This window comes from Stegodyphus dumicola, chromosome 7 (genome assembly GCF_044657685.1).
Source record: "Stegodyphus dumicola isolate Sdum_Otavi_A_Nest chromosome 7, ASM4465768v1".
NCBI lineage: Eukaryota > Metazoa > Arthropoda > Arachnida > Araneae > Eresidae > Stegodyphus > Stegodyphus dumicola.
The window spans coordinates 25,224,288-25,250,252 of record NC_140774.1 but is presented as its reverse complement, the minus strand read 5'-3'; the positions used below and the strand labels follow the sequence as shown (position 1 = coordinate 25,250,252).

Sequence of the window (25,965 nt, the reverse complement as noted above, 5' to 3'; positions counted from 1 at the left end):
TATATATTTGTTTTCTTTTTTGCGAGTTTAACCTAATTTATTAAATATTATGTTCTTTACGCTTACGTCACATAAAATTCAAGTACATAATTACAAAATATTTTAAAACAGTATACGTTTAGAATTTCCGTCAAAGGTTTTTCATAACAATGAAGTAATTAATTTATTTATTCATTAATAACTGCAATTAAAATGGTTTATAGAATAAGAAAAAAAAACTGAATTATTGCTGTTTTCAGTTTTGAATACGAAATGCTGTATTTATGAAAGTGACGGATTAAAATTTTGGGATATTATAAATTTAATTTTTTAGTGATTATGTTGAACGAATTCAGTAACAAATTAAAGAAAGTTTCTAACAATTCAGTTAGAGGAAGTTATTAAAATTTAATGTAATAATAATTGTAATTAATTTTAAGTCGCTGTTAAACCTTTTGAATTGAGAATGAGATCAGTATGAAATATGAAGTTAACAATGAAATAATTCTGAATTAAATTCTAAATTATAATTTCTGACTTAGAAACATTAATGATTTTAAGGAATTGAATAATTGTAATATTAAATATGAGTAACATAATTTCAAAAGTGAAACACATAATAATAATTTGAAATTATGCAGTGAATAATGAATGTAAAGAATAGAGTATTATGGTATGGGCGTGCTGGTTCACTATCAGAGGAAAATTTTCGGCCTTCTGTAAATGTTCTTTTTATTCTCATGTACAAGAAAAGGCTACCATTGTTAAGAATGTACGTAATATTTTCATAAAAATTATTTTATGTATATGTTAATAATTTTTGTGAAATTATAGTATCTTTTGTATAATGTAACGGGAAAATCTGAAGAAACGAAGTTCTGCCGAAAAAATAAGATTACAGGGGCAAGTTTATTTAACATTCCGGTAAAGGCTTATCCTTCTAAACTGGCAATACACCGCCATGCTGGCGATGGTTTTGACGACTAATTTTTGTCGCCATAAGTAATCAAATCTGGCAGCCATTTGGCTTGATCGAGTTCCTGTATTACTGTAATTGATCCCTTTATGTAATAATTGGTACTATAATTGATCCCTTTATGTAATTGATCCCTTTATGTATACCGTAACCGGACCTGATACGTAAAGAGGTTATTACACTTGGCTACAGTCCCGACTAGACGGGACTTTTCTGAAAAACGAGATTCTGGAGGCCGATTTTTTTCAAACCTAACCGAAAATGTCTCGGCTGGACCACTGTCCCGGGTAGAGACAACCAATCAGACGAAACCAATCGACTTCTGAAGCATCACTTGATCCCAATCTGAGCGATAATCGATTAGTGTTTGTCGTTTAAGTCTTTGTAGTAAGTGAAAATGCTAACCTAGCTATGTGGGTTTCTTGGAATTGTGCCTTTCGACGTCAAGTCCCGCGTAGCCGAAACATAATGAGATTGGGACTTAAAAGTCCCAGGCGAAACCTAGTGAACAGCTAAACGACTAATCGCTATAAATTAATAAGTTCAATAACAGAAACGTGAGACTCGAGAAGGATTAATTACCCTTTATTGCTCAAAATAAAAATGAACAGTTGGCCCCTTTCTCAGAGCGTAGAGCAAAGATTCCACTTGGGCTTGAACTCAAAAGTAATAAATAAGAACTTAACTAATGCTTAAGAGATATAGCCGAAACTATCACAGTTCTAAGTAGTTGGCCCCTAAATATCGAATTAGCTAGTGAAGCGAAATACCCTTATATGCGGTCAGGTCGTAAATTTAGAACCCCTTTTTTCACAGGAGGGCTGAAAAGTAGGGAGTAATCTTGCTCGGGGTCTTGGGGGTCGTTTAAACATCTAACTTCTCTACATTCAGTTTTATACAGAGGAAAATACAAATTGAATTCTTCGAATGAATGCAATTTTGTACAATGAAAATGTATTACTTAATGATAAACTGTAAGATAAATAACATCTTTTTTTAAAGCCATAGGTGTATAAAGACAGATATTTGTTACACGAATGAATTTGTAGTAAATATTGAGTTTTTCATTTCGAATGCTATGTTCCATGTATGCGAAGTAGCTGAGTATGTGAGATAATAGTCATAACCGAATGGCTTTCAACCTTTTCACGGCTAAGGACTGTTTCTCAATTACATTGTGGTCGCTGCTTTTTGGTTAATTTTCTAATGGCATATAAACAATAATTGTTTTTATTTGAGACTTAGAATAAAATAACGCAAACTATAATGCAGAAAATTCTTAAGAAGGAAGTTAAATAATACTGAAAGATACATTATTGATGCACTTTTGTGTTTTATATGTAGTAGTATTAACTACTGCTATAATCCTTAAATGGAATCCTTAAATTATATATATCTATGTATAGGTATATATAAATGGAATCAAATATAGAACAAGGTATAAAATATCTTTATTATACAATGTTCATTACCATACGTATATTTACGTAATATCAATATAAATGGTTAGTTAGGTTTCGTACATATATAATTTATTTTTATATTTTGTATTTTTTGTATTAGATTCAGTATTGTATACGTATCTGAAGTTTAATTTGTTCTCTTTTTGGGTTACGACTTTAAGTGAGAAAGAATTGTTAGGGCCTCCATAGGGATTACATTATATACAATCAGTTAGGATCCTACTTTTCCTTTCTTTTAATCATTATATATATTGAAATATTACTTGATAAGTATACGTAAAATATAGCAGTTTTAAGCTACTTATATCTATTGTTTGGTCTGGTTTCTTTGATTATAGCAAAGCATTCGGCTGTTATTTGCCTAAGGGTAAGGGTGCCTCGTGGAGAACTTTCTAAGCAAAACTGGCTCTTATGCGCGTTACACGTGGGGAAAACCTCGAAAACGCCAATACAGCCATCCCCGTCGATCCGGATTCGAACCCCGGATCGACCTGCCAGGTTTTACAGCTCAGCCGCTAGTGAGCTACACACACACACATCCACACATATACATTAAATAGTATTTACATGTCGTTTATAAAGTATAATTGAGTGCAATTTAATCATAAAGAGAAAATATTTTACGGAATTACTTCATTTCGTAGACTTTCTGCTAAGCTTCAACATATTTCTTAAAGAGAATCTCAATGCTAGTTCCATTTCCAAGCTGTTTATGTACCTTATTTTTCATGCTTTGAATTATATTTAGAAAATTATTTCACTTGGTTATAGCTGAAAATGCAGTTTTTTTATTGAAGAATTTAAGAGTAAGAAGAGAGTTATGCCCTTTTCTAATTATTCTTGAAACATTTAAATTTTTTTAAAAAAAAGCGCACATTAATACGGATCACTGAACTAAAGTGCTTGATACAGGACAGATTAATTAGCTACTAAATTTTGATTTTCATTGAGTAAAAATGAATTTATCTGCATTCTATAGGAAAGTAAATATTCAAAAAATGTTTTTTTTTCCTATTCTCGCAGTCATAATATTTTTCTTAAATATTCAGCTAATTCATATTCAAATATTCCAATCCATTAGAATTAATAATAAATCGATACAGTAAATAAATAATTAAAATCAATTAAATGGAATTTAATTGATTTTAATTGGCATTTTCCCTCTGATAAACCCCTTTTTAGAGTTTAATAGCAGTCGATCAGCTTTTGTTGGGGTTCATTTTTCTTTATGGTATGCTTACGTTATATATGTATGTATTATGCATTGCTCATACTCGTCAATCGCAGCTTTTAATATCTTTTGGAAAAAAATCAATATGAGAATCCAGAAAATGATTCTTAGTGACGCTAAAACTATTATTACTAGGCACTGTCATGCCACAGTGTTTAAAAAAAAAAAAAATCCCATTGTTTAAAGGTAGATTCTATGCTCATATCCTAGTCTAAAATTAAAAGCTGCGAGTCAAAATTAAGGGGGTTGCTCTTAGAAAGCTTTAATTAAAAGTAGTTATATGAAATGTTAATCAATACTTATAATCTTACGGATTAAACACTTATTCCCTATTTGATCACGTGTATGGCAAACAGATATTCGTCATTCATAAAGAAAAGAAAGGTCAATCAAAATTAGTTTTCAAGCCCTATCGCATACATTAGCAATACTTATTCTCGTAATAACAGATACGTATGTGTTATTCTCTTCGTAATTTTCAGTACATATATTTATATTTATAATTAAGAAATGAAAGCAGCGTCAAACAGCTGTGAAAATTATATTTTAAAATTATTATTTAGAAATGCGCTTATAATGGTTTTTATATTTACGAAAGATACTTCCCGTTTACTCAGGCTCACTGTATTCAAGTCGATAGGACCAATTGAATGGAAAGATCGATTTGCTAATTCATTCCCAAGTTTCAAATCGGATGAATGGACTCGCGAATAAAATGGCACATTAAAATACGGTCACTGAACTACAGTGAGCTATGAAAATTTTAACAAAGGTTTCGTACTTTATCTTATGAAAACAAAATATCAGAATTTAATTAAATGTTTCACTTATTAGAAAAATAGAAAATATAAATATTTGTGAATAAAAAGAAATTATCTTTAAAAAAATAAAATTTAAATGAAAAAAATAAAAGAATTACAAAATATTGCAGAAATTACATAAAATAGCGAATAAACTTATTCGGCACAAGCTCGCTAAATGTAAAACAGATTGTACAGTCAGAAAGCTCGCCTTGTCACACAAATGTACTGTTCATCGGGTTTAAAGGTTATTCAGACTAATGTGCGAAGTTCAGTGAGTAACTTGTATTTTCCTTTGAATGTATAAACTAGCCAAAAAACACTTTTTAAAAAAAAAATATATCTCCCCTTATGATCCCTGACACAGCCGTTTACTTTCCCCTTCCGTAATTAACGTCAGTCTCCTGCTCTTGACCGCATTTGCCACGCCACTAGTGAAGCCTATCAAGGGCTCGTAATACGGCCGAGCGTAGTAACAGCTTAGAGCAGGGGTGGCCGAGCTCCTTGATAGTCCGAGCCGTTTTTCGCGAGCCGCAATTAAATACGTATTTAAAAAGGTATGCAAAAAAGGTATTAAATTTTTTTTGCAGAAATTATATTTATTGAAAATATATAAATAAAAGTATAAAATATGTGTATCGAATTTAAATATTAAACACATTTATTTTGCTTCTCTTTTATAAATCTTTTCTTTGATAATTCTTTAAAAGTTGGTGAATAATTGGTGACAGCACTTCTCAGTAATTATTTGAGATGCTGGTTAGTTAATACTGCTCGGTGTTTGGATTTCACGAATTTTAAAGTGGAATAAAATGATTCACATAAGTACGTTGTTCCGAATATTGAAATAATTTGACAAGCAGCCTTTTTTAATTCAGGATACATTGATTTTGGTACAAATTTCCAAAATTCAGTAACTTATATTTTAATTGTAGAGCTTGATCTTCTTGCTCTCTATTAATTTTAATTCTCCAGATGCTTTTTGGGTCATAATCATATTGGAAATGGAAAACTCACCTTGAATTATGTTAATTTCAAATGGATTCAGAAAAAAATCAAGAGACGATTTAAAATATTTCAAGTTTTGAAATCTATTTTGGAATTCCGTCAATATTCTTTCTAGCTTTTTTATATACTCGTTGAGTTGTTCTTGTTTAATATTGAAACAAATTTTTTTAATTCGAGGGAATTGAGAAAATGTTTTATTTTTAATGTCCTTTTGAACAAGTTGTAATTTAGTTTGAAAACTAAATATACACTGTGAGGGGTCAGATATTATTTTATCTTTCCCCCGCAATTGTAAATTTAGTGTTTGCAAATGTTCCATGACATCAGTCAAAAACATTAACTCTTGTAATGACACTCGTCATCGTCTAATTCTCCTCATCGTCTAATTTTTAAAACAGTTTCGGGGCCTTTTAAAATGTAAAATGTGCTTTTAAATGTTTGATCAAATACCATTTTTTTCCTAGACTATAAGTCTGCATCGTGATTTCCATGAGACACGAGATTTTCCTAAAATTTCCAGGGGTGTTGATTTCCATTCGTCTTGTCCACTATTTTCCAGATTCCATCAGTCGTGGTGGATTTGAGCTTGTCCCTTTTCAAAAGACCAAAGGACAATAATCCATAGGTGAATCGTTAGTGGCTACGCCGGAATACGTTGAAAAGGTATATAATCAATACCTGTTTCGATCTTCATTACTTCCTCATATGAAGTAAAAAGGAAGTAATGTAATAGCGAAATATTTCGGGTATCATATTAAAACGTAATATCCATTTTGACCGCTATCGAATGCAATTTAAAGATGTTTTTGTATGACATCTGTGCGTAAGGAGAGAATAAACGACTCTTTCCCCCCCAAAAAAAATTATAAAACTGATTTAAAATGAATTCTGAAGAGATTTTTTCGTGTGCGTACGTATTTACGTACATATCCTGCATAACTCAAAAACGTATAATCTCAGAACGTTGAAATTTAGTACATAGGACTACTATAACATGTAGATGGGCACCTCCCATTTTTGTTGCAATCGGCAGCACGAAAAGTATATAAATATAAATGTATATATATATATATACGAGGGTTGGAACTTTAATAGTGGCAACACAGCTGAAAAAACGCTACGCAACAAAAGCAAAGAATATCGCGTATACCACACAAAACTACATACCTACCTTACCTCTCAGCAAAAAGACTGGTCCTGCCTTCGTCACGCGCATGCGGAGTGACGCGAAGAACGAATCCTTGTATTAGTTCGCGGTCTAAAGTAAGTGTTGTCAGGATGTTTCAAAACAAGAACAAAGATGTTGGATAAAAATTGAATGTGCCAGAGGTCGTACAGCACGACAGTGTCATCAAGGGCTTCAGGAGGCTTGCGGGGAATCTGCTTTGCCTTACAGAACCGTAGCAAGATGGACAAACAGGATTAGCGCATACGACTGTGCTGCACATTCTGAAGGAACGCCTGTCCATGAGAAAAATTGCTTCACGATGGGTTCCACATCAATTGACGGAAATGCAGAAATGGCTACGATACGATGCTGCCCGAACCCACCTCGAGCGCTATGAGCGCGAAGGAGATGCTTCTTTACGTCGTATCATTACGCTGGATGAGACTTGGGCCCGATCGTACCAGCCAGAACTGAAACGCCAATCAAACGCATGACGTCATCACGGGTCACCACGACGTTCGAAATTTCGTCAGAACCCCAGCAATGTGAAAGTTATGGTGATTCTCGTGTACGACTGTGATGGTGTCATCCTAACGCATACCGCTCCCCCACAACAGACCGTCACTTCGCAGTATTACTGCTCGTTTTTGGAGCACAATCTCCGACCAGCTTTGAGAAAAAACGGCGACACTTTCTGCAGAACGCTCCTCTCATTATGCATGACAATGCTCGACCGCATGCGGCGCAAGCTGTGACTGATTTGTTCAAGCGATGGGGCTGGGAAGTGCTTTACCATCCATCATACTCCCCAGATCTAAGCCCTTGCGACTATGACTTAATTCCTAAGATGAAGGAACCACTTCGTGGCACTCTCTTTCAAACTGTTCCTGAGATTCTTGCGGCAGTAGACCAGTCCAATCAAACTATCAACAAAACAGGCTCTGCTACAGGTATTCTGCGACTTCCACATCGTTGGAAACGGGTTGTACACAATACTGGCGACTATATTGAAGGACTGTAAAACATGGTGACATGAATCACTTTTGTATTCCTTGTAAATAAATAGTTGCCACTATTAAAGTTCCAACCCTCGTATATATATATATATCCACTTTGTTACTCGGCTCAGTGAACTCAGTTTCTTGATTCTTATATGTTTGTAAATTGTGCATTTTTTGCTTTAAAAATGATTGAATTATGTTGTTCTGGTTAAGAGTTTTATGCCTTTAGTGGGTAATCTTCCATAAACCGGGGTAAGTTGGCGCCAACCTATTTAGGACTTCAAAATTTGGCGAATTTTTGGGCGGCAATGAGAGCACTAATATGTGATGTTTAAACGTATAAATTTTAACTTTTGCATTAGTGAAACGCCGTTATTTTATGCAAACAGAATAGTAAAATGAGATGATAAAATACTCGATAAGTAAAGCAAAGTCCATCAGCTTTGCAAGCAAAAACATAGTCCTATCTATATCATTCATGATAAAATAGTACAATGAATAATAAAGTAATAAATTGTATGGCGCTTTCCTCGAACTCTAAAACTGTCAAGCTGTAGAGTCATTAGGATTTTTTGGAAGCAAGAGAGATGAAAAATATGCAACGCCTTCGCCGGGAATCGAACCACGGACTTCTGGAATACGCGCCCAGCGTGCAGACCACCACACCACGAAGGCATGCCAAGAAGGTGGGAGAAGTACCTTATATATTCCCCTTTTTAAAGGGCGACTGTGGTTTCTAGGGAATCCATTTTTCCTCAAGGGTCACAATGTATTTCCCGCTAAATAGTTTTCATACTGGGTTCTACAAATTGTTCTTTGTAAGCCACATGCTTCAGCAAAAGGTGGTGAATATTGTGTTTTTAGCATTCTTATGCTGTGCATTTTGGTTTACCAGATATTTTTGAAGACTTTGCAACTAATTTCTGTGTCGGAGAATTTTCTTTGCACTTACAGCGCATAAAATTCAAGAGCATAATTCTCTAAATATTTAAAAGCACCTTATTTTTGTAATTCTCGATAGAGTGCTAAGGGTTGCCACCCATTTTTTAAAATGTATTGGCTATATTATTGCTCTGAAAACCAGCCGCTGGAGCAGCCAGCCGCTTAAAAGAGTTATGATAAAAATAAAAAAGTATCTAATGATTTGAATGAGTTCAGCTAGTGTCATTTCATAAAAATGTGTAATATTTCTTATTTGACATCAATTGATTTATATGTATGTTTATTTAAATCAAGGAGATTAAAATTAAAAAAGCACATTTAAGAACTGCTTTTTTTGCCGTAGTCTTTTGGTTTTCCTACTCAGTAACTGTAAGAGTAAATTTCAAATGCCTTACGTTTTATTGAATGGCAACCCGCTGCTGCCTGGAGTTAATTATTGTATTTAAGGCATTTTCAGCATATTACTTTCAAATAGCCGAATTTATGAATTAAAACTGAAAGATAAATAGCTTACATTTTGCCCTATAGCAAAAGCCTGGTGGTTTGGAGATAAAAATATTTTATTTCGAACATCGGTCACTTCTCGTTTTCATATCGCTGATTTTATTTATAAAAGTTGTGTTTAAACTGAGGGTTTGAGATCTTAGAGAGCTTCTGGCACTCCCGAAGCTCTATTAGACTTTTTCCAGCTGAATGCAATTATCTCGGCTTTGCATTCTCTCGCAGCTGATCTTTTTAAACTTACGCATAGGTAAAGTTAGCTGAGCCAGGTTACAGTTTTGTCCATTGCCTTTGTAGCCACATAGTCTTTAAGACTACCAAAGTTTAAATTTAAGTACCTCTTCTTCATGAAATTACATCCCTAAAATTAATGGTTTATTTGGATCTCAAGTCGTGCCTTTTATGTTTAAAGTCCAGTTTTATATATAAGGGTTGTTTAAACTTTCGCAAGTCTCCGTCATATTATTTTCAAACATAGTGATAACACCTTTGTTAAGTAGTTTGTAGAATTCAGATTCACGTGCCAGTGTTTTTAGGTAATTTTAGTAGAATCATAAGTAAAATTGTTGTGTTTGTCTGTGTAATGTAGCGCGAGACAAATATTAAGAGAAGGCAATACCGGAAAGGTAAGAATACAGAGGCAATTGCATTTAATATTCTGCAAAATATGATTTTGGCTAGATATCGCCAAGCTAACAACTGTTTTGGCGACTTATTTTGTCGCGAAATTTGGCGAGAAATTTGGCGAGAAATCGCCAAAAGTTATCAAATTTGGCGAGGTCTTGGTCCGGTCCCTGTATTACCGTAATATGTATTGAAATTGAATAAATATAATAGACAACTATGTTAACTGCAACCATAATTCCATCTTCTTACTGCTTTCCAGTAATTTCGAGAAGCTTAGAAATTTCTCGCGGCCGGTTGAAAACTATTTAAGGCCGAAGAGAGAGAGCATCTGCTCTCATTTGTTTAGTTAGCTGCTCTTGTTATGAGTTCAGCGTGAGATCGGATTAGCTTTCTCTTTAGATGCACTTTGCATTGCGTTGTGCTTAACGTTCTAAGTAGTTATAAGTGTAACTACTGATTGTATTGTGTGATACTGTGAACACTTGTACGAATACTTCTGTGGAAAATTCCAGATTTCTGATATATTTCTTTTGATAAAAATAATTTTTTATTAACCTAATATCGGACTTGTGCATTCAGTCTATTACGAACCCGTATGCACGCAACAATATTAACCAAAAATTTGTTAAATTTCTACAAAATCTGAAATAAATCAAAAACTAATCTGAAATTCGGAGTTCGAAGTGTCCGTGTGCGGGTAAAGAACTATGTGTATTAAAAATTCGGTGGCCATCGTTTAACCATAATGCGAGAAACATACATACATACAGATTCTTCATTATTTAATATCTTTAAAATAATATAGCACAATAACATTTGGTGGCAACAATGTGAAAAGTGGTTTGGGTACAACAGTGATGCGGATAAAATTTGCGTTTCGAGACTAATAGCACCTGTGGTGTTAAAAAAAAAAATAAAAAATATCTAAATTCATTCACGGCACTTTAAAAAAAGGCACATTTGAATAATTTCGGTTCGTTAACACATCTCATGTAAAAAAAGGAATTTCTCTGGAACACGAAGACGGATGGAAATAATACAATAGAGCAGCAAATGCCATCAACATTCATTTGAATTAGAAACTTTATATAATTTCTCATTCGTTTACTTAAGAATCTGAAAGCTTTCGTTAACCAGAATTTTAACTGTAAAATATTCTGCTGTCAGACTTTCCAAATTTACGTTAAAAAAAAAAAAAAAAAAAAAAAAAAAAAAAAACTGAATTATTAAAACGTAGTATGCTTTTTTGACTCTTAATCTTTTTATCTTTTACGCAGGTTATGCAATGGTTGTGAAAGGCAAGGAAGCCAATAATCGTTTCGCTAGGTTCCTGACACCATATATCCAAACACAAGGCTCATATAAAGGCTGTCTACGTTTCCATTACTTTATAGACGGTCTAACTCCTGCTTCTTTGGCAGTAATTAAACAAGGAGCAGTAACCAAATATATTTTTGCTACAGCATACAAAACGAGAGACCACTGGAAATATGCTGAAATTGATGTCGATTTTTTGGATGACGAAGTATTAGTAAGTTCTACTATAAGAATGGGTATTTCATATGGAGTTTTTGAATTTACTATTCTAAAATAAATGATTTCTTTTTACATTTATGTCTATAAATTGAGGGAGTTCTTAACGTGCATATATGATACTGTTATGTTGAATTGATTAATAGAAATTCTCACAGGTAAATCTGCTAGGGAAACTCGTAATACCAATTTCAGTTATCTCGAGTAGTTCCCAGTGTGAGGACTTCGTGAGTGTTGTGCATCAGAAAACCATGTTTGTTCTTTATTATTATTATTATAAGAGTTGATCCTTAGCCAATAGACATGGAACTGTAAAAATTACAGGCTAGTGACATTCAGAGACAGATATCTCAAGGTCTAAATATTGCACCTGGTATGTTATTTCTAAATTTAAGGAATGTCTCAAGGTGATGAGATATTCGAAATCAGTATCACAATATTATTCACTTGTCATAACTGCACGAAAGGAGAGTTATGCTGTAGGATTAAATCTAATTGCCTGTTAACTACAACCTGCTTAACATCTTCAAGACAAGAACACTTTCCTATCATATTTCAGCACTATTTTATTATTTTTGAATGCAGCTAAGCGGATTCCTGGTTGCATAGTTAAATTTAATTAACCATTAAAACTAAATCTTGATTAACGTGTCTATAGTTCCAGGCGACTTTTCGTCTTCGCACTGAACTGGAAAGACTAGAACTAGAAAGACGAAGGATAAATGTTTGCATCTTAAAGACCGAAGAGCTGGCAAATACAAGAAGTGCCTCATCAAAACTAGATCAGAAAACAGGTAGACAGCTCACGAAACAAACTTCTTTCTTATGTGTTTCCAAAGCTTTCGCTAAATTACACATTTGATGACTATTTATATTGCACCTTATCATCATTTTGGTAAAAAGGTCGAAGCAAGAAAGAAATTACAGTAAAGAATTAAGATAAAAATAACAGATTATCTAAAGAAAACCTTACAACGTGACTTGCTTAATGTCATCCAGTTAACACAACAAATATAATAATGTCATCCAATTAATACAACAAATATCAGTATAATACATATGTGTATATATGTGACATACACAACATGTCACACAGTATGTGACATCATTTTTCTCGATGTACTGAACACATTGCTTGGACTTCGTAATAGGGACAGGGATAAGTGGAGAAGATAGCAGGTATTCGCGATGGGACAAGCAGGTATGGCCCCCTACCACTACCTTTCTTGAGTTACCCCTCCAGGATCGAGTGAGGCATGCTCATACGCAAGTGCAAAATATATATATATATATATATAACTGATTTAAAATGAATTCTGAAGAGAATTTTTCGTGACGTCTGAGCATACGTACAGATGTGCACCTCTTACTTTGATTGCAATCGTCCGTACTAAAAGTATATAAATATAAATAAATACATATCCACTTTGTTACTCAGCTGAGTGATCTCAGTTTCTTTATTCTAATATGTTTGTAAATTGTGCATTTTTTGCTTTAAAAGTGATTGAATTATGTTTTTCTTATCTACCGGTTAAAGTTTTTATGCCTTCAATAAATCTGCATGCAATATTTGTAGAATTATCAACAATTTAAAAGTTGTTTAATTGCGACTAAGCCAAATTTTTTTTACCACAGTAGCCATATTTGTTTACATTTGAAACTTGGCAGAATAGTGGATTTGTTGCCAATCTAAAGAAACTAAGCTTCGCAACAACAAAGATAACGCCTTCTTTTATTATTGCGAATTAAATCATGCTTAATCCATTCTGGAATTTATTCGAGGAAATAAGTGTTGAGATTTAATATTACTTCGTAATTTTTAATATAGATATTTTGAGGTTTTATGTATTTTTGCCTTGTCACGAAGTGAGAACTGAATTAATTGAATGAGAAATACTGAATCGTCTGTGAAAAAACAGGTTTTTTTTTTTTTTTTAAATTTCTTTTATACATCGTTTTAGATTTATTATAGTATTTGAATAAAACATGTGGCAACAATTAGATAATTCTTCAGATGATATAAATTTTGTGCATTCTGAGTTATAAAATGAATGAAATGTATCACTGTTAAGGGAACCTAGCGCCAGAGCGTTACTATGGTAAACAAATATACACTCACGTTTGTGAAAATTGCAACACCAAGAAGGAATCGTCATAATTGAATGCAATTTAATACATAGTTGAGTGGTATTGGTACAAATAAATGATTAAATGTTCAAAGCAAACAAACAAGAACAAGAGATCAGAATCAGTATTTTGTGTGGCCACCACGCGCCGCAATAAGTGCTGCTACACGACGTGGCATGGAGTCAAACAAAGTTTGAATGTCTGACTGAGGAAGAGCATTCCATATCGTTTGTACGCGTACCCAAAGTTCGTCTGCAGACGCAACAGGACGAGGATCACGAGCAAGACGCCGACCAATGACATCCCACACATGTTCAATTGGCGACATATCCGGGGAACACGCAGGCCAAGGAAGAAGCTGTACCTGCTGCGCTGCAAAGAAGGATTTAACAATCCGAGCAGTATGAGGGCGGGCATTGTCCTGTTGAAATACAGCGCCTGGCAAGCTTTGAAGGAAGGGAACAGCTTCGGGCTGTTGAACTTCACGGATATACCGGTTGCTGTTCAGATTGCCCACAATTCGTAGCAATTGAGATCGTCTATGATATGCTACGGCGCCCCAGACCATAACTCCGGGTGTTCGTCCACTGTGGCGTTCGATAATGCACTCCGGAAGGTGGCGTTCACCGGCATAGCGTCTGACACGAATGCGGCCATCATGGTACCACAAATTAAAGCGGGATTCGTCAGAAAACACGACATGCTGCCAATCAGCACGCCAGTCTCTATGCTGATTATTGGCCCATTGTAGCCGCAGGCGGCGATGGTCGTGCGTTAGGGGGATCCTGTATAAAGGAGTCCGTGCGCGCAGTCCACACTGCAGCAGACGTCTACGAATTGATGAAGCACACAATGAAACACCTGTAGCTATTGACCACAGTGCTGCCAATTGTCTAGAGGAAGCTGTACGGTCCGTCCGCGCCATGCGGACCAGGTGTCTATCATCGCGAGCTGACGTCACATTTCGGGGTCCACTCCCGGATTTCCGAGTTGTCCGACACTCGTCCGTCCACTGCTTCCAAACGCGCATCACTGTGCTGCTGTTACGCTGCACACGAGAGGCTACTGCAAGATACGACAATCCAGCTTCACGAAGGCCGATGATTCTCCCTCGTTCAAACTCTGTAAGTTGTTCAAATCTCGCTCTCTTTCGTCGACGAGGCATAAGTACAGATTGAGTTAACGTTTACCACTAGCAGATAACCACCGATAACCATACACGCCTCGCTACAGCCGTCTATTTATTCGGCCCAAGGCGATATTTTCCGGAGTACCTTTGCAACTTAATGCAATTACCTCCACAACTTCGTTAAGAAAACTGAAGTGATTAAGAATAAGCACTGGCTAAAGGGTAATGAAGGAAACCATTAAGGGTTTACGGGGAAAGAAGTGAATTAGGAGTCCACTCTAAGGACGAAAAAATTCTTTCTTCTTTCAACCTGTTTTACCAGCTTGAAAGAGAGAGAGGCGATGATTGAAGGCGAATTCCTGAATGCATTGCATTAATGGAATCGGAAAGATTGAAAGACAATCAGCCGGGAAACTTAATTTTCCAGGGCTTGGGAAAGGTAAATTAGGTAATACGGAAAACCGCAGTAATGGCTAATGCCTTGGGGATGGGCTGGGGGGGGGGAGAGAGTCTTGCGACTAAAGCTCGGAGCAAGGGATGGTGGAACGAAAAGAAGGGGGGAAAAAGATTCAAGAGGCGAAAAAGTTCTCCTACCGCCCGTGGCGAGAGAAGAATAGGAGCAACCTTTGAAGCGGAAAGAACCGTGAAGAAAGTTAACTGTAGAAAAGACGGAGAAGTTTTAAGATAGTTAAAGGGAAGGCAAGCGAGGAAAAGTGAATTTAAAAAGGGAAGAAGAAATAAAAATAGAGACAGGACTAATCTGAATTACCTGATTGCAGATGATGACTGAAGATATGCAAGCTTGTACATTTGTGCAGTTTGCTGGAATCAAAAATACATATATAAAAGTGTTTTGAGTAGCATATGGGGGAGTTAGATTTTAAAGATTAGAATATTTATTTAAATTTTAAAAATTAAACAGTTTAAGTTAAATAATTTAGATGATAAAATAATAAAGAAACGTTAAAACTATTGCAAATCTGATTTTTAATTGTCTGGACCGTGTTTTATGAAAAGATGAGGTCTTGGCAAGTGGAGGAGCACGTTACCTATAGCAGCACGGATATAAAACCGAGAAACTAGGCCGAATTAGGTCCGGCGGGCATGTGGAAATACAGAAATAGTTAAGGGTCGCCGGGTTAGGCCCGTGAAGTGCTTGTTAATTTAAAAAATTTTTAGAAAGAATTCCTAGTCAAGCAGACACCTCCGCTTTGGCTTCCTAGGAAAGATGTTAAAAGTTCTATCAAGAACGCTCCTAGGTCGCTTAGCTGAGCTGGGCTCAGCTGGATCATAAGCAGGAAGTGAATGCAAGACTGGGTTTTCGATCTGTGTTAATCTATTAAAGAATTTGGCCGAATTTTGCCGGAAAAAGGCATCCAGGGGTAGAATTTTGAGATCGTTATGGAGCACTTCATTACGGACGAAATAATGAGCATTTGTCAGAATACGAAGCGTGACGCTCTGGAATACTTGGATTTTCTTTAGATGGCTATTGGCAGCAGTTGACCATACGACAGCTGCATAGGTCAGGATTGGCAGGATGGTACTTTTGTACAGTAGGATCTTGTTATTGAGGGAGAGGTTGCTGGTTCTATTGAGGAGAGACATCAGTTGGGTTCTTGTTCTTGCTTTTGAGATGGCATAATTGATGTGGGTATTCCAGAGCAGCTTCGCATCTAGATAAACTCCCAGATATTTGTAGGATTCCACCCAGGGTACATTTTCTTCAAATAATCTGAGTGGAGGGAGTTGACTATGGACATTCCTCTTTCTGGAAAAGAAAACTGTGGCGGCACTTTTTGCGACATTAATTTTGATTTTCCAGGTAATGAGCCAGGACTCCAAGTCTGTTAAATACAGCTGTAGGTGATTGAGAGTGGCATGTAATGTTGAGTGCTGTGAAATGATGGCTGTGTCGTCTGCATAGAGTGCTAGATCGACACTTGGTGTTTGTGGTATGTCATTTACATACAAGTTGAAGAGCGTAGCGCTAAGAATTCCTCCCTGAGGCACCCCAGCCAAGATAGGGCGAGGAGAAGAGACAGAATATTTAACTTTAACAGAAAAGGTACGATTAGTGAGGTAAGAGTGCATTATGTGCACAAAATTAGCCGAAATTTCAAGTCGCATGAGCTTGAATAAAATTCCGATATGCCAACATCTGTCGAAAGCCTTTGCTACGTCTATATAAACAATAGCTGTAGGCTTTCCACTGCGAGATCCTGTATGAATGATTTCAACTACCCTCAGTAGCTGGGCCTGAGTTGAGTGTTTAGCACGAAAGCCGAACTGCTGAGGAATAATAATATTTCGGTTTCGGCAGAAATCATTCAGGTATCTAAGCAGTATAGCTTCGTAAATTTTACTAAGTGAAGACAGAAGGCTGATCGGCCTATAATTTTGGGGGACCTTTGGGTCCATTCCAGGTTTTAGAATAGGAATGACTAATGCATTCTTCCAGCTATGGGGATAATATTTTAGCCTTAGCATTGAATTTATCAAAACTGCTAGGTAAAATATGAATTTTACTGGTAAATTTTTAATCATGCGATTAGAAATCCTATCCAGGCCAGGTGCTTTTGCAGGGGTGAGATTTTTGACAAAAGCTGAAATCTCAGTCATTGTTGTGGTGATGGGTTCCTCAGAATTTGTGTCTGAGGAGAGAAATTCTTCAACTTATTGTTGGACTTCATGCGTGTGCTCTGCACAGGAATCGAACATGAGTCCAGTGTTAGGTGAAAATTGTGTTTGAAGGCTGTCTGCTATGCGTTCAGCCTTTTCGGTGTCTGTTAATGCCATCCGGTCGTTGACCGTGCCCATTAGGGGGGGAATGTCGTGTTTTGGTTTGCGAAGCCGTGCGCTAGCAACCCAGAGGCTATTATCGGAAGTCTTTAAGGACTTAAGATAGTTTGCGTATTTTTCGTCTGTGTATTTCTTAATGTCAGACTTGATCTCATTCTGGATCCTTCGCAGTTGTACTCGAAAGTTTTCCAAACGTGTATTTTGCCAGTCTCTGCGAAGGCGGTTTTTAATTTTGATTTTATCTTTAATGTGATCAGGTAATTTATAATAATTTTGCCTGAATTTGGGTTTGGAAGCAGCTGTAAATGCGCTTCCTAGGGTCTGGTTGAGCCTGTCAATGGCTAAGTCAACCTCCTGATTATCGTGAATTTTGATAGGGGGGAGAATACCATTTTCCAAGACATACCGAAAGTTGTCCCAATTTGTGGAGACTTGCGCCGGTAAATTTTGGTTAATTTTGGATGTTTTAAGGGTGAGGTGAACCGGATAATGGTCAGAGGACAATTCCGGAATCACTTCGATCGAATAATCTACTGGTATATTTTTAAATAAGGCCAGATCTATAATGGAAGGAGCACCTAACCCCCCAGGAAACTGGTAATGGGTAGGTGTGTTTGGCGCAATAATTTGGATACGGGCGTCCTGAGCCCAAATTTTGAGTTTTTCGCCATAGTTGTTGGCAGTGACACAATCCCAACTTCTATGACGGGCATTTAAATCTCCTGCGATAATCAGGTTATTTGCAACACCACTTAATTTTCTGAGATCAGAGATAAATGCGGGTCCCTGTCTCGGAGGCATATAGCAGGACGCTACTGCTATTGGGGGACAATTTGGAATATGAATTTGTACTATAGTCGCTTCTAAGGCCTCCAGTGGTGGCGTGGGTATCCTAGAATGCTTTAGGGAGCGTTTTACATAAATGCTAGTACCGCCACTAGCACGAACAGTGTCACTGATGCATACCTCTCTGTCATTTCGGTAGCAGAAATAATTCGCGATGTTCGCGCTAAGTCCCTCAACCAGATGTGTCTCCTGAACGAGGAAGAGGTCCATGTGATGCTCATTGATAAAATCCCGGACTTCGTGAATCTTCTTCTTGATTCCATTAGCGTTCCAGTAGGAGATCAGGAGAGAATCTTCACTAGTTGCACAGTTGAACTTGAGGCCTTTAGTTTAAGAGGCCACAGTATACCTCATAAATATAAAATGCTCTCTCAGGCCCCGTGGAGACATTTCGGAGCCTAGGGAGAGCATTTCTAAAAGCCTCGAGGAGGATCTTATGTTCTATACCGAATTCCGAGGCGATTTGGAAGACGCTCCGGAGGGTATCTGTGCAGCTTCCATCATCTACGGTCGGGGCTGGAGCCTGGGCCGGTGGAGTTGGCTGGAGAAGAGGACTCTGCTTCGGCGCTTGTTTCGTCGCAGGAGCTTGCTTTTGTTCCTTAGTAGATGATGGTAGTCCGGGATTTTTCCGTCCGGAAACGACATCACTAAATGAGGGATCCGTGCTGCTAATTGGAGCTTTAACCGGAGCCGGTACAAATTTTGAAATCCCGCTATCCGATCTAATGGGGGGGGGGTTATTTTTATTGGCTGGGTTTCGGGGACAGTGAAACCAGTTGGCTGCGTGCCGCCCAAGGCAGTTCGCGCAGGTGTTGGCTTCCTCCGGGTCTTTGGTGCATTGGTACGCGTAATGCGGGCCGGCGCACCTCAGACACCGGATTGGCAGTGTGCACACTGCGGAACTATGGAAGAAGCCTTGGCAGCGCCAACACTGGCTCGGTCCCTTCTTCCCAATATGTTTTTCGAACTTAATCTCAATGCCGAACATTGTACATACCGGGCAATTCACCTGGAGCCTATCACTTCTCTGAATACCGAAACGTTTCTACAGGCTCTGAGACGGTTCATTGCCAAACGAGGCCGTCCTGCGACAGTGTATTCAGATAACGGAACCAATTTTACCGGAGCAGACAATGCTCTGAGATGCCTGGATTAGAGAAAAATCACAGAAAACGAGTGTTTTTCAATAAAATGGAAATTCACCCCCCCTAGGGCTGCGTGGTGGGGGAGGGAGCGCTTAGTTCGTTCCACCAAGACTCTTCTCGTGCGAATTCTAGGGAGATCGTTGGTGAATTTCGAGGAGTTACTGACCGTCCTGTGTGATGTTGAATCCACATTAAACAACCGTCCTTTAACGTACATCTATGATGATTCGGAAGAGCTCGTACCTCTGACACCTTCCCTGTTTTTGCAAGACATAAAACAAGTGGGGGTACCAGATCTGGATTACATCGATTCCCAGAAACTGAATGTGCGTGTAAATTACTGCAATACGTTGAGACAAGAACTGAGAAATCGCTTCTGCAAGGAATATCTGGGTCAACTGGTGCAGAAGGCAAGCGCTTCATGTCAAAACCTAAAGGTGGGGGACGTAGTCCTCATAGAACTAGACAATAAAAAACGTGTAATGTGGCCAATGGGGAAAATTGTAAAAATATTCCGTAGTAGAGATGGTGCTACCAGAGTGGTACAGGTAAAAACAAGCAGTGGATATTTGCTAAGACTAATCAAAAAACTGTATCCACTAGAAGTTTCAACTACCAGTGATTGTGTGCTAACTCTTGCAACTGAAAACAGCTAGATACGGTAGACTCTTAAAACCGAGGACATGCTCTTAGACATAATGTACAATATAGACGTTTTGGATTTTATCATCTTTTCTTTAGCAATGACTTTAATTAGAAGTTTATTCTTTATTGATCTCATTTTAGTATGATCTGTCATATATGCTATATGTTAACCGAGTTTCTTTTATGTGTTTTCTTAACTAATACATAGTACTGTTTTGTTTTATTCGTAATGTTAGAAAATTTTGTGCAATGTCTGATTTTGAGAAACTCAGGGTGGGAGGATGTACGCTCTCACATACAGCGATACAGCGAGGATACGTCTGGCAACAGCTGAAGGAAGAAAAACTTGGCAGTGCTGGAATGGCAACAGCGGATGATATTTTATAATTTTTTTTTGATTTTGAGTCGATGTTTTTTTATCTTTTTTTTTCGTCTTTTGCGATACTATTGCGTTACAAAAATTGAGTTTTTGGGTGAATGAAATGGAATCCGCTGCCCCGCTGCGGATTTTAGTAAAATATATTTAGAAAATTAGCTGCGTTGAAAAGGATGAAACCCTCGTGTTTGAATTTGCGGTATTTTACCTCCTAAACTTACGTCGAGTTCAGAATATTATGCCAGGCTTATTCACGCTGGTGCAGATAAGTTTAAATTTTTGTCATTGTGTTTATAGTATGTAACTTGCAAATATATGAATAGAATTCTATTAAATAAACATTTAAAATTCTGGAATGATGTTTAAAATTTTAGATGTAGAGTATTCACATTGCTATGTCGGAGCCAGTGGCAGTCAGGTGTAAAGTAAAATTGTTTTTCCTCCACGACATAACAATGACAGCTAGTTTCATAACTGAGCCATTTTTCTCTGAAGAGCAGTCGACAGCTGGACCACTGTGATTGCAGCTCGCTTAGAGTCAATATTAAAAAGTTTCGTGATACATGAATTGCAGTAATGTGGCATTTTAGATATTAGATAATATTTTAGATATTATTTTAGATGTGGCATTTATGCAGGGCTGGGCCCCACCTCACATGTGTCGCACAGTTACTTAGGCTTCATTTCACGAAAGAACGTCTTATAGGCCGACACTTCCCCCCGACCTCAACCTCTGTGATTTTTGGCTATGGGATTATCTCAAAAGCTCTGTTTATGGTGATAATCTAAACAATTTGGCAGAAATAAAAAAATGTGATACACCGACATGTTCGTAACGTTCCTCTTGATGAGGAGATTCGAATCCCGCGAACGGGCTGGCTGCATGGGCGTTTTCGTGGTTTTCCCCATGTGTAACGTGTATACGAGACAGTTTCCCTTACAAAGCCCTCCACGAAGGCATCCCTTCCCTTAGGCAGATAGCCCTAGTGTGCTTTCCCGTATTCTCAATACACCTCCTCAAATGCTGAGAGCCACTGTTGAGAATGCAGTAATAGGATTTAACTTGCTTTCGGAAAATGCTGGACGCTACATTGAACATGCTTTGTAACACGTTTGGGAAAAGTTTAAACACATTTTAAACCGATGTTTTCATGTCTTATTTCATTTAACAATATTGCATACAGCGCCATTTTCCCCCTGGTGGTGAGTTTTTGAACTCTTTTTTTTTTTCCCCCGCAGAAAATAAATTCCCATAACCTCTTTCATACGATTTCTAAGTTTGATAACATTTGGTCCGGTAGTTTTCCTTTTATGACCATTTCAAAGTGGAACTTTAATTATAACCACCATGTAAATTAAACTTTAAAAGTTTGACAAAGTTTTGGTTCAAGTCCCAGCTTTAAAAATATATATATAAATATAAATTTTTATATTAATTTAATAGAAAGAATGTTTTAAGAAGCTAATTTTTCTTTCCCGTTATAGATTGTATAAAAAACATGATCTTTATTCAGCCGATATAAGAATCTGGTTACTCGGTGGTACATAATAAACACTGTTGGACTGTTTTATTTCTTTGTCATTTAGCAAAAAATCTTTTAATTAAAATATTTATCCTTTGGACTTCGCTTTGAACTTTATTTCTATAGTTAAAATGACTAGAAAATGAAAAGCTGTCTTCAGCTGAAACGCAATTCATGTAATTGATATTTTAAAAAAAAATTGAAAAAGAATGCAAAATTTATGGAAGTCTAGCAATCGAAAAGTCTTAATTTTCCTGTGTGAGCACTGAAAATAACTGTAGAAGGAAAGAAGAAAATTAGGGAGAAAAGTAAGCAAAAATTTGCAGGGAAATTTGGCTGTCAGACATACCAAGATGTTTCGGAAAGTTAGACCCTTTTGAATATAATATACTTTCAGGATATTTCAAAGAATTTAGGTGTTCAAAGAGAAAACACTTGGACGTGTACACCAGCAAATACCATCAATTCAGCTTGTGTTAACAGAAAAGATAAAAACGATATCATTGCAGATTAAAGTGGAGAGCGACTGGTTTTAGACTATATGGTTGTATAAATTTAAATTTCGTTATAGAAAATCATATCGTATCATAAAGGGAGAATCCCATGATCTCTCAGTCGAATTATTTGAAGATTCAGGAGTTTATCCAGTGATATATGTGGATGTCACCTAAAGACCATTTTTTCCCTCTTGATGAAACAGCGATCGAGCGGTAAAGTCGCTGAACACTGGTAGTTCGGTACGAGGTTCGAATCCCGCGAACTGACTGGCTGCATGGGCGTTTTAGCGGTTTTCCCCATGTATATCGTATATACGAACCAGTTGCCCTTAGAAAGTCCTCCACGAAGGCATCCCTGTCCTTAGGCAGATAGCTCTGTGCTTTGCCATAATTAAGTAAACCAAAACATCTTGATGAAACCAGTCTTTCCTTTCATCTCATACCTTCAAAATGCTTAGCCTCTAAAAGACTGATAAAGGCTTTGACGAAACACTGATGAAATGGATTGAATTGGATTATTAAGGTACGGCAAAGCAGGGCTATTTGCCTAAAAGGAAGGATGCCTTCGTGAAGAACTTTCTAAAGGAAACCAGTTGGCATACACGTTACACATGAGAAACGAAACAATCACTTGGCACTATGAAAACGCCCGGGATTCGAACCCCGGAGCGAACTACTAGTGTTCAGCGACTTTACTGCTCGGCCGTTTGTAGGCCTTTATGAAATGGAATGGAATGAAATGAAAGGATATGGACTTTATTTAAAATGATTGTCAGAAATACCAAGATGTTTCGAAAAGTTGGATGCTTTTTAATATACTTGTAGAATGCCTGAAGAAAAAGAGCAAGAATGAAGCAGAATGCCTGAAGAAAAAGAAAAGAAAAAATAAATTTTTGCGTAAAATTTATATTTGTATTTTCTTTAAATTTTTATTTTTTAATCTTATGATATTTGATTCTAGCAATTTCAGAAATAAAATATTTGACTAAAATTATGAATAACATTTTAAGAAATCAAATGTAGGATAAAATTGTGTAAAGCAGTGGGCACAATGATAAAACTGTTTAAAGCAGTGTATGCAAGTCATTTTAAGTTAAAATGTCGGTATACATCTCTCTTATTTATATATCTTTTCTCAACGGAACATTGAAAGGCGTGTTAACTGTGCTTTACTGCATTTTCTCTTTTAATATATGCAGTTTTCAAATGCATCGTAGTCTGGGTTACAAAATATTCTTCCGAAAGAAACGCAATTCAAATAAATAAAATGAAATCTGGAAAATTTATGTTAATAAATTTAAAAATTACCTAAAATAGTAAATATGACAGAAAAATATAGTGTAAAGAAAACTATTTGAAAAAAAAATTAAGCGATGCACCTTTGATTTAAACAACGCAGTTCGAATGAGTAAATAGAAAATTTTAAAACAGTTATTCGAAAGAAACCATGCAACTTAAACAATTAAAATGAAATTCGAAAAAGAAAAAATACTTAAAATGATAACAATTATAATTAAAAATATAATATAAAGATCATAATCTGAAAAAAGGAATGATCGTGACTTTTCCCTTCCTCACGCCCGAAAGGAACATATGCTGTCATACATTAAGAAGTTCGCCAAGTGAACTATTCTTGGCGCAAACTGGAAAAAAAAAAAAAAGCGCCAACATTAACTGTTGAATTTCTCCGTAAATTTCGCACCAGATTTTACAAAATTTAGTATCTAGGCATAATTTGAGTCGTAGTATAGAAATATATAAAACAAATGGTATGTTATTTCAGAAAAAGTCCGATTTTGTGTTAAAATACCTATGTTAGAATGTTAAATACAAATCTAATATATATCCTAATATAGCTTTCGAGACATAAAGAATACAATTTGAATTTCGTGAATCGGCCCAGTACAACGGAAGATATAGAACTGTCCAATTTTTTTTAACAGTGTACCTATTGCAACAATATCAAAAATGTAAATGTTCTTGAATAGTGCCAAGTGATTGTGGCCACAAATGTCAACTGGAAAATAAAAATGGAATTAAAACAGCCTCGACTGCCAAGTTCTTTAGGTGTATTACCAAGTCAAAATATTAGCATACTACGCAATCAGAATTCTTCAGTATGGATCTAAGTACGCATCAGCAGTATTCAGGCTTTTCCTTACTTTTATCATATTATTTTTAAAGCTGGGACATGACCAAACTGTCAATGTCTTGTTTGGTTACGAAAATAAACATCAAACGAACTTTCTTAGTTTTAGGCAATTCAGTTTAAATGAAGGTAAAGTAAAGTAGCAGACGATAACACGACGAAGGTAAAAATTTACTCTTACAAATACAAATATATATATATGTAATAATAAAATTCCATAGTCAAAAATACACTTAAAATACTAACTGTATGTTCTTTTCAATTTTAATGGCGACGGTCTCTTATTTGAAAGTACGTGGAATTAAATCCACAGCCCCGTAGTCAAGTTATTTTTCCCGCTTTTTCTACACGTACAGTTATAGAATGTTCTGGAGATATTTAAAGCGAACTGGAATGGCTGACGTCATTTCTTCGAAGCTCCGCTTTTCCAGAGGCTATAAAAGGACTCGCAAAGGAATATCGGGGTCTTTTCTTTAATGTAACGATGCAGTAAACTTCATACAAAAGGTTATTAGTAATTCGTTTTTACTTACTCCGGAAGTATGATTTTGGTAACTGCTATTTCTCCTGACCAATAATAAATGGATCCTGTTTTTTAAACTTATCGTCTGATAATTTAAACTACGACTACATCTATGATTCTTCACCAGTCTATTTATTCCGGACAAAAGCTGGTACATCACATATTATGTAAAATATAAAAAAATAGGACGGCCTTGCTCTGTTGGAACAACCTTTAATTAACTTTCTGCAATTCAGGATCTTTCCCTTAGACCAGTACTTTCCAGAACATTCGAGCTTATTACGTAAACGCTTCTATAAATACAGAACTCGCGCCGTTTTGCATCGGAAGCTCCTCTCTCCCTCTGGTGGTAAGATCTATGCTGCCGCGCTTCTCATCTTTCTTCCCTCTGTTAGAATAATTACGACGGCAAAAGCCTAGATTTCATCGTATTTAGTTTGAAACACTATTTGATATGTAATTAGGAGAATTTCAGTTAAAAGAAAGATTATCTGCCATTGAAATTGAATAAAGATGTGCAATTAAAAGCAAAATAATTCTGCTGCCTTAACACTCAGCCAGAGCAATGCCCGGACTTTGATGCAAGCTTCGTAATTCGTGTCCACGTCTGCTAAAATATCACATGTATAAAAAAAAGAAGAAAGAAGGGAATTAAAAAAGAAGTTAAAAATTCGGGGTAAAGTGCAGAATCGCCCACTTATTTATTTGGTGCTTTTTACAAGAGTAAGAAGAATCGGATTTTTGTCAATTTTCTTTAACTTTTTAAGTGGAAATATGTCGATGTGTACGTGGATAAAGTCAAGGGAGTGCTCAATGCCATTTTTTTGCAATTCTAGGATTTTTTTTTTCAAGTGAAAATAGGTCAATGTGTACATGGATACGCAGTATGTGCAATTCTTAAAAACGCGCCAAGCAGTGGGTGATTCTGCACTTTCCCCAAAATTTGAATAATATCATCTATAATAATAATAATA

General features: G+C 36.3%; 1 protein-coding gene across 3 annotated transcripts in view; it reads left to right on the top strand.

Annotated features, from left to right (window-relative positions):
- The window catches only part of LOC118201790 (uncharacterized), a 46,321-nt gene that overhangs the window by 17,735 nt on the left and 2,621 nt on the right, over positions 1 to 25,965 (top strand). For 2 of the 3 annotated variants that reach the window (XM_085819985.1, XM_085819983.1), the window contains exon 3: positions 10,974 to 11,227. In XM_085819985.1, coding sequence (XP_085676111.1) covers positions 10,974 to 11,227 — 254 coding nt within the window. Of the gene's footprint in view, positions 1 to 10,973; positions 11,250 to 25,965 lie in introns of all 3 variants that reach the window. The other variant, XM_085819984.1, reaches the window with a different exon arrangement.